The following is a 9,834-nucleotide window of genomic DNA, read 5'->3' as shown; positions in this document are numbered from 1 at the left end:
CCTGCAAATTAAAAGTAAATCCTCTTTACTCATAAAAGTTATCGTAGCAGTTGCAAATCTCTATTTACAAATTTAGACTTGCAAATCATTCATGGTCTATTTGCCATGTTTTTGACAAGGCCAATATGGGAGCTGATGTACTTGTTAAATAGGCTACAGATTTTTCAGATGTCACCATTTGGCGATCTAGACGTATAGCCTTTTTTTTCTCTTCTTTTAATTTATGATGTTGCGCAATTGCTCTATAGTAGGATTGGAAATAGTGTACTACAACTTTTTTTATCTTTTATTAAGTAAAACCGGGTGCGGGGCAAAAAAAAAGATCAAAGAGATGTTAAAGATATCTGAAGCTGAAGTTAAAATTCCACAAAAATATCGAATTTCATATTCTTTCAAATTTTAAGAAGGCAATGTATCAAAATACCTATACGAGATGAACTATTACAAAAGGGAGTCCCTAGGTCGGAGGCCTCCATTGCCAAGAAACCCGATCCGAAGCCGACTCAACCGGTTCCAAGTTAGGAAATGCCAGACTTTAGTTAGGATGTAAGTTCATTGGTGTAAATTTGGAGGAGATTCGTATTACTATTTTTTGTATAATTAATCAATGAGAGATTATTTTGGCTCTTTTTAGGCCTTACTATATTTTGCATGTTGGAGACATTTTGGATCTCTTTCTCACTCTAAAATTTGGGATTGTCTTTAAAGAGATCATTATCTTTTATATGTGGAGGTTACAATCATTCCCGTTCATTAGATGTCAAATTGGATGGCTTAGGGTAAGTTATGAAGTTCGAGAATTTTTTTTGGAACTTTGTGTCTATTCAATGACACTCTTACAACCATCCATTATGAAATTTAATGGACAAGAATAAAATGATGGTGACCTCCATGCACAAAAGATAAATGGTTTCTTGTAAACAGTTCCTCAAAAATTATCTATATCTTGTTTTTAGTTAGAAAAAATGCTTTACTATGAAGGCCATGGTATATTGGACTTGGGAGTAGTATTATCAAATTTCCTCGCTTTGCCTAAAGAGGCCGAAGCCTTTGGATTTTGGGCCTAGACCGAAACAAAATGAAGTTTGGTATTGGCACGTTGGTCAGATTCAGGTATGGCTAATTCAGTCGAAGCTTCAACCTCTTCGGTGTAAACAAAAAAATATCTATATATATATATATATATATATATATATATATATATTAATTTTTTTAAAAAAAATATGATGTCTTCCAAAATGTACTTAATGGCTTCATTTTTCTCCCTAAACGAAACAAAACTCTCGAGTGAATATGATACAGTTGAAATTGAGCCAAGCCGAGCCAGAAGCATTTGGACTTTTAGAGAGAGAGGAAGGGTCACGATCGAGGGCTTTATGGGTGGGCCTCAATCAAGGGAATGGTGAGCAAAAGGCAAGACAAACACTCATGCATTCGCCTGCCACCACCCACCGATCCACTTGGAAGATATTTGACAAATTTAATGAATGCCTCCTCTCTCGCTCTTTTTATGATTCTCCCTTTAACGCAGGCCACGGTTCTCGTCCTCTCTCCTTTTAATGTTTGGTGTCTCTTTCTCTCACAGCGGCACCAACCTCAATTTACTTTTGTCTCACACTATTTGTAAGGGTGCTGCAACGTTAAATAATCAAAATAAAATAAGTATACCTCTCAAGTTCATCATGTAACTTTAGTATAAAAAATTATTAGGATGGCTTGATAATCCATTTTTATATGTAATCATAAAATTTTAAGTTTAAATAATGATTTAAATCAAATAGATCTATATACATATAAAAATTGTAAAAATAAACAGTCCAGATAATATACAGCAAGATGCACTATTTTGGAACTCAAAATCTCTTTTCCCATATCTATATATCTCGAAATCAAGATGATCCATTAGAGGATTTTCCAATGTTGTATACTTACTTTCTCTCAGGCAAAAGACTAACTCGATAATAATTTTTAATTCAAAGTTTTGAGAACCACCTAAGATTATTCAATAGAAAAAAAAAAAAAAAATTGAATTTTGAGTTTTCTAACACATTGATCTCACCTCTGAAAATTCGAACCGTTTCAATATAATATCGAGACATTATTTTTCTTAAGCATATGGCTTGAAGAGGTCCTCAAAACTTGTTAGTAATACTTCTAAATTAGTAATACTCCTAAATTATTTTTCTTAAGCATATGAACTTTATATTTTTGTGATTCTGTATTCAAGCCCAAATACCCTGCTTCATAAGGAAGTATGCTCACAAGACAGTCTTTTTATTTATTTTTACTCAGCATTCCTAATATTGATTTTAGAGGGGCAAGATGGTCTTTTTACTTGACCTATTTGCCAGAGAAAAATACTATTTTAGCCCTAGTTTTTCAGCATTAAGAAGTGAGAATCATGTGGAAACTTTTTGTTCTGAAGGGCATTTTTTAAAATAGTACCAATACTTTGCCTATACACAAAGATACCCCAGATTGCTCTACATTTCAAATACCGCATAGCTGCATTTAAGAGTTTTTCAATAATTTTTTTGAGTATATACCTGATTGATAAAGAAACTTAAAAGCCTCAAAATGTAATCTGTTGTCATTTTACCCCGGGGTTTCAACCCATTTCTTGATATTTTCCCTTTTATTTATTGTCTCACTACAAAGTCTACTGTTAATTCATGCTAAAAAGAATAAAATAACCCATGATAAAGCTTCCAAAACTGAGATGCTTTACAGGCATCATAAATACAAACAAATTGAATAGGAAACATTTTCTCAGATTCCAAAACCGAGATGCCTTAAGAGCATCATGAATACTTACAAATGGAATAGGAGACGATTTTTTTCAAAGTTAAAAGTCCTCATCAGTTGTAAAAACATGGTTGTCCACTCCATTGTGGATGTTAGACATGACTGAAGCTTTTTGATAGTCACCCACCCTTCTCTCAAAGAAATTTGCCTTTCCCCTGCTCTCAGAAAAAGATAAATCAAAATGAGTTCTGATTTAGAGAAAATACCAAATATTTTTTATGTGTGTGTGTATGAGAGAGCGAGAGGTAAAATATCAAGAGAAAAAATATAAAGGAATGATAAACATAATGAATGGGCAAAATCGGAAGCTCAGGAGAGGTGGGTTACAGTTTAGGACCATGATTTGTCACCAACCTGGCCACTAATACACTCTTAAACCAACTTATACCAGACTTTTCCAGGAGAATGCAAGATATTGCAAACAATTCAGAGGAAATACTATGTCACAATGAACCTTATTTCTATTTCTGATCAACTAAGGAATATAATCAACTTGGCTATTTTTCCAATCCTGTCAACCAGTAGTTCAAGAACCCAAAGCTCAAATGATCAGAGGTACAAAAAATAAGTGCAAAGCTGACGACAAAAGTGAAATCTACAGAAAGAAAGACACCTAAGTTTAATTTGCATATATCATACCATCCTGGGTTCAACTCTAACAGCTCATCTACCCCACCCCCAGATCCAAGAGAGAGAGAGAGAGAGAGAGAGAGAGAGAGAGAGAGAGAGAGAGGGGAGAGAGAGAGAGAGAGAGAGAGAGAGAGAGAGAGCATAAATAAAGGAGTTAACTCCCATTTAGGAGTATTTCTGGGGACCTTAAAAGTTAAAATCTTCTCAAATACATTTATACACTCTAAGATCAATTTCATAAAATGACTATTTGGATCTAAAAAAGTGCTCCAACTAAAATCCTCTCCAAGCTTTAATTTGCATCATCCATTGATGTACATCAAACCTTGTGATTTTTTAGCTCAAAATCATTAATTATTAAATTTTTGAAATTGGAACAAGAGTTGCTCAAACTTGTTTAGATATGGTTTTGGGTCCCACAAATACCCCTAAGGAAGAGTTTGGCAGCAGGTCCTAATGAGCAGTTTGGACCGACCAGTATGGATTAAAAAAAAGAAAACATTCTAGGACCGACCGGTCCATCACATAAGTGTCTAATGATAACAAACAACAATGCCGAGATGAATACGTCAGATTTATACTTCTCCAATTATTCTATAAATCCCACAGTTGCATTTGCAAGTAATGCTAAATTCTTTCTGATAAAATACACAAGAAGCTTGCACTTTCACTGAAAAGACTAGGAAGTTTAGGCCTCATTTGAAGAATCAATGCAGAAAAAACACCACCATATTAGAAACTCTTGAAGCGTTAGTAATTGCGTGACAAGAAGGGGCATCCTCATTCAACATTCAACATACAACTAATCCGATGCTAACCCATCCCCATATATGCAACTGACAATCAAAACAAAAACTAGTTTATAAAGAAAAAAGAAGCCGTGGTACAGAGTATACTCACTGCAAAGAAATGAAGTCCATCCACTCAAATGGGTTTTCAACGTTGTACTTTTTGTGGTAACCTAAAGAAACCTGGACAATCCATTAACAGTATTATTTTTGTACAGCTTGATAGCCATTGGTATACAGATTTTGCCAACTGTATAACCATTTTGTAAATAAATTAGTTAACATAATACAAATCGTAAAGTTAAACGTTTCTCAAAAAAACATAATACAAATAGTTAGCTTTCAAAAAGCAATATTAATGTATACTATTTTGTTAATAAAATTTTATAATGCATAGGTTATTGAGATAAATAATTGAAAAAAGCTAAAAAACCTGACAAGCTTTACCAGCAAACGATCAGCAACAAATTTTATGTATTGGCTCATAAGAACTGAGTTCATGCCAATCAGATCACAAGGAAGAGCTTCACAGACAAATTCAGTTTCTATTTCTACGGAATCATGCACAATTTGGTGCACCCGTTGTTCACTGAGAGGCCTTCTCAGCAAGCTGTAACACAAAAAATATGAGACAAAGCATGCTTCTTTGCTCGATTAATGAAGACAAATTACTTTGGAAGTAATAGCTCACCTATACAACAAACAAGCAAAATCACAATGTAGACCCTCATCTCTTGAGATAAGTTCATTCGAGAAGGTTAATCCAGGCATCAAACCTCGCTTTTTAAGCCAAAAAATGGCACAAAAACTGAGAAAAAAGTAATGGTAGTGAATTTTCCATAGAGCATCAAAAGGAACATAGGAGAAAACTTAACTAACTAAATCAAACCTACCTCCCAGAGAAGAAAATACCCTCAATGCATGAGAAGGCAACAAGTCTTTCTGCAAATGAATTTGAGCTGAGAAAGAATAGGAATGGTAAAAAACTGAATATTCTTAATATCAAACAAATTGTAAGAGAAAATGACCTTATGCTCATTATAAAATTAAGCAAGCAGAATAGCAAACTTTGAGTTCCATTTCACAGGACACAGGGCATGGCTCTAAAGAATTTATAACAAAAACACATATTGCATGAATCTATGGCTTACCTGACATTTCCTTGTTTTAGAAAACCGCTCAGCATATTAATGTGTAAGATGTTTCTTTTATTAAAATATTGAAGCATTAAAGTTACATCTCAGAATCCAAAGGAATGTCATGATTCTCACTAAGTGGGTCGTGAAGAGCTTTGGTCCTATATACAAGTGATTTAGGCAGCAATGAGAAGACCTCTTACTGTAATGCAAATAAACAACAAGGACCACAAAGAAAATAGGTGAAACAATGACAGAACCATCCCAACACTTAAGGAATATAAACAAATATGTTACTAACAGAAAAACAGCATATGCAATCATGTAATAGTCTGATACAATGAACTATTTATTATGAAGCAAATAGTGGAATCAACTGGGCTAAAATAACAGCAGGATTGGCACATTCTACATATGTTGCCTTATTCTCATAGAAATGATAATAAGGAAAAGTAAAGCATATGATGACAAATCACAGAACTATCCCTATGCTTAAATAATGTATAAACACATACATAACAGAAAGTGGAAATGACCACTCTCTCTCTCTCTCTCTCTCTCTCTCTCTCTCTCTCTCTCTCTCACATACACACACACACACACACACACCCCTGGATATTCAATTTGAATTAAGGACAAACTATGAAGATTGAGCTGTCAACCATACACAGACGAAGTACTACACCATTGTAGCAAAGTACATGGGATACTAAATTTCTATGTCCCCACTTGATCAGGCAAGCAATGCAATTGAGAGTATAAAAGGATTCTACGTTATCTTCAAGCTAGAGCAGCGCTGCTGTTGACAATGTTGATCCAAAATGGTGATACATTGGACGACTCTAAACCCATAGAACTCGAGCCTTAGTGAACGCTCCAATCTCTCTGTTACAGCCATGTCTAACTCCTTATCCTTTTAAAAACAGGGCAACATCATTCCCCAATCTCTAAGGGCATGTTCAAATTTTAGAAGACGCAGTTTTGGAAACTGAGTCTTACTTCCATGGTCACCAATGGTACCCACGTTATCCATTTTTCAACATTTAAAATAATGAAAGTGGATACCATGGTATCCATTTTTCATGTAGCACTTCCTGTTATCAAACAGGGAAGTGCTACAGTGTCTGGAAGAAGCGATTTCCGAAACCACATTTTCCAAGATTAAAGCGCACCATAAAAGAACGTGCCCACATTGAGGTTTCTAATCGAATATTAAAGATGAAAAGAACAAAAAGTAAATGACAACTAAGGTGAAAAACAACATCTGTTCTCTATCACATATAAAGGAATGACAAAATGTAGAAACAATCAAAATACAACTGAAGTGGAATACCATTGAATCCAATCTATAGCCCACTTGGCCTTTCGAGCCACACAAGAAATACTCTCTATGGCGTTGAATAACCGTTGCTTCTCTCTAGAATCTTTGATGTAAGTCTCCAAAAGTAAGCTATACATTTCTGCAGAGATATTTTTTGCAAAAAAAAGAAAAGAAAGGAAGAATTAACTAGAGAACCAAAACATATCCAAAAACTTTCGAGTTACCTCAAAATCAGTTTCAGGGCTTTACCAGAGTGGATATTCTCCATTGCTATCTGGAAACCATAAAATGCCCGAGCCTACAATTGATCCAGAGCAATATAATTAGAACTGTAGCATTGGACACTTAGCCTTTACATGCAAAGAAAAGAAATTATAGGATAATCTTTATACAATTGGATTGGATACTTAGCCTTTATAAAACATAATAGAAAGAAGTGCAGAAATTGATATGTGACCTCAGGCAGCTGAATATCATTCAAGAATCTAGCAGCTAGGTTTTCCAAGACAATTCCATCCGATGAAGCAAAGAACGCAAGCACATGACTTATGAAGTGCTTCTCATTGCCTGAAAGGCTTTCCCATTGATTAATATCGGCAGAAAGATCAACTTCCTCGGCTGCAATTAAAATTTGACACCAAAGAGAAGTAAACTGTCAGCTAAGAGAAATAACATAAATAAGCAGTTGGTATAAAGTTTCGGGCTGATTTTAATGTAATCCGTAATGATGACGAATTCCAATGAATGGTAAAAAAAAGAAGCAAATTCAATACAAGAAAAAAGCAGAAAACAAAAAGAAATATATAAAACAGACTCCCAAGAAACATATTGCACCCAAAGATTGTACAACAATCAAATTTGACTAAACAAAAAACAAAAGGAAAAGGAATTCTGAAGAGCTAAGATGGAACTGCCAATTTGAAAACAAAAAGCAAGAATCAGCGAAGAAATTAACCAAATCGAAAAAAAAAAACCATGTTAAAAACGCAATCCAGAAGCAGAAAAACAGCGAAAGAAAGGAAAAAAAAAAAAAATGGTAGCAAGATAAACAGAAATTCTTAAATTTTCAGTCCTTAACAATCTAATTGGATTCAGAAAAGGTGAAATGACAGCCAAAAATAAAAAATACAGTATTTGGGTTCTTGAGAATTGCCTGGAAATTTTAAAGATTAGAGGTTCCAATATGCGAAGAAAGAATTTAACGAGAAACCTTGTCAATTGTGAATAACTGAATATGAATAACTTAATTCAGACTAAATGAAACAGGGTAAAAAATAAACACAGAATACAAAAGAAATAACACATAGGAAAAAGAGGAAATCCCTGAAAAGCTAAGTGAAACGTGAACAAAAGTAAGGATTGAATAAAACCCGAAAATCAAGGGAAAAGCAAAAATTATAATAAAATATGTATGGTACTCAAAGATAAACTTTGAAATAAATCTATTAGATAATTTAGAAAAAACCAAAAAAGAAGAAGGTAGCAAACAATTTTTATTAGAAAAAAATAGAATTTTGCCAAAAAAAAGAAGGGCTTGAAACCCAATTCAAAAACATATATAACAGAGAAGTACCCAATTTGAAAACCCCACGTACCAAAAACCATACCAGAGCTAAAAAGCAAATTTTATTCATAAACTTTTGAAATTGCGAACCAAAAAAGAAGAGAAAAAAAAAAGATCAAAAAATAATACCAGTCCAGAAGCTTGCTTGAGCTTTCTTGTACATCTCCCAGAGCTGCTTGTGTCTGATAGGGAACATGCAAAACCTATCACATTTTTCAGTTAATATCTCCTCTTCTTCTCTCTCTCTCTCTTCTTCTGGTTTCATCGCAGAACCCATTGCAGTCCTACACATGAATCATAGGCTTCTGAGAGAGAGATGAATCATAGGCTTCTTAGAGAGAGAGAGAACGCTAAAACCCCTAAAACCAGGAGAAGACAACTACGAATTTTGGGAGATTGATAAGGATGTTTGGCATCGAAAGCCGAGAAGTTTTCTGGAGTGCCTATAATAAAATATCTGCAATTTGTGCGCTCACGTATAGTATGCTCCCAGGTGAGCATAGTTTCGTTTTAGTTTATTTCTACTCTTTCTATTAGAAGACATTATTTCAATCGGGAATTTGGGAAGTGACCGAGAATTACTAGATGATTATTCTATAAATAAATAAAAATTGAGCTTTAAACCTTAAATAGAATAATAATAAAAATTAAATACAATGTGTCCATTGGGATCCAGTAAACTAATGAAACGTGTAACAATTTCTCATAAGCATTTTTCATACAATCGCACATATTACTTTCAACCCGAACTCCTGACCTGGATCTGATTGGTTTTGCATAAGTGGCCTATATTTCTTAGGGAAATTACAAATATATATATATATATCTGCTATATTTTACGTTATTACGGATGTATCAAATAGTTTTCGTTATTACTTGTATGTCTATTTTTTATTTTTTATAATGTAATTTTTTTAAAAATACGACTTTATTTTTTTTCAGATGTTGAATAACCGAATTGGAGGGTTTTTCGGATGTTCAACATCCGAAAATAAGCCGAAAGTTCAATGTTCACATTCCCATTTTCGGGTGTTGAACATCTGAATTGAAGGGTTTTTCGGATGTTGGACATCTGAAAATGTCATATTTTCGGATGTTTAATATCCAAAAATATGACTTTGAATTTCCAAAAAGTCTATGGAATTTCGTAGTCATTTTCGGATGATGAACGCAGTCATTTTCAGATGATGAACATCCAAAAATATGATATTTTCTGATGTCCAACATCCAAAATTATTTTTGGATGTTCAACATTCGAAAATGTGATATTTTCGGACGTCCAACATCCGAAACCATTCTCACAAGGAATATAATGTATACATAACCCTTCAATTCGGATGTTCAACACCCGAAAATAAGAATGTGAATGTTAAACTTTCGACCTATTTTCGGATATTGAACATCTGAAAAACCCTTCAATTCGGTATTTCAACATCCAACAAAAGGTAAAGTCATCTTTTTAAAAAAATTACGTTATAAAAAGAAAAAAACGGATATGCATATAATAACGAAAACCATTTGGTACATCCGTAATATCGTAAAGTGTAACAAATATTTATGTAAATTTTCTCTATTTATTAACATGCAGCT

At 33.8% G+C, this 9,834-nt stretch overlaps 1 protein-coding gene across 3 annotated transcripts; it reads right to left on the bottom strand.

Moving 5' to 3' along the window:
* Positions 1-1,231: 1,231 nt before the first annotated feature.
* Positions 1,232-8,661, bottom strand: RNR2A (ribonucleotide reductase 2A). Of its 3 annotated transcripts, XM_020671408.2 has the most exons (10): positions 8,374-8,661; positions 7,138-7,298; positions 6,930-6,978; positions 6,693-6,819; positions 5,117-5,182; positions 4,915-5,031; positions 4,671-4,833; positions 4,336-4,406; positions 2,816-2,960; positions 1,232-1,632 (listed from the first exon to the last, which is right to left on the bottom strand). In XM_020671408.2, the coding sequence occupies exons 1-9, from the start codon at positions 8,534-8,536 to the stop codon at positions 2,846-2,848; spliced, it is 1,032 nt and encodes a 343-aa protein (XP_020527067.1). In that variant the 5' UTR covers positions 8,537-8,661; the 3' UTR covers positions 1,232-1,632; positions 2,816-2,845. The 3 variants fall into 3 exon arrangements, 2 of the variants coding, with proteins under 2 accessions (XP_020527067.1, XP_006850800.2); XR_016043423.1 differs by lacking the exon at positions 1,232-1,632 and having other exon boundaries at positions 2,703-2,960; positions 4,657-4,833; XM_006850737.4 differs by lacking the exon at positions 1,232-1,632 and having other exon boundaries at positions 2,703-2,960.
* Between the last annotated feature and the right edge of the window lie 1,173 nt (positions 8,662-9,834).

Source organism: Amborella trichopoda, chromosome 1 (genome assembly GCF_054954075.1).
Source record: "Amborella trichopoda isolate Santa Cruz 75 chromosome 1, AtrichopodaSantaCruz75HAP2 v2.0, whole genome shotgun sequence".
Classification (NCBI taxonomy): Eukaryota; Viridiplantae; Streptophyta; class Magnoliopsida; order Amborellales; family Amborellaceae; genus Amborella; species Amborella trichopoda.
The sequence above is the reverse complement of the archived record's forward strand: the minus strand, read 5'-3'. Positions and strand labels throughout refer to the sequence as shown.

Excerpts from the sequence above, each read along its gene's own strand:
- RNR2A (XM_020671408.2), bottom strand. The coding sequence starts at position 8,536 with ATGTGTAGGACTGCAATGGGTTCTGCGATGAAACCAGAAGAAGAGAGA. Across the intron at positions 6,820-6,929 it reads AATGGAGAATATCCACTCTG|AAATGTATAGCTTACTTTTG; the intron begins GTAAAGCCCTGA and ends ATATCTCTGCAG. Across the intron at positions 4,834-4,914 it reads TTTGCTTGTTTGTTGTATAG|CTTGCTGAGAAGGCCTCTCA; the intron begins GTGAGCTATTAC and ends TTTGTGTTACAG.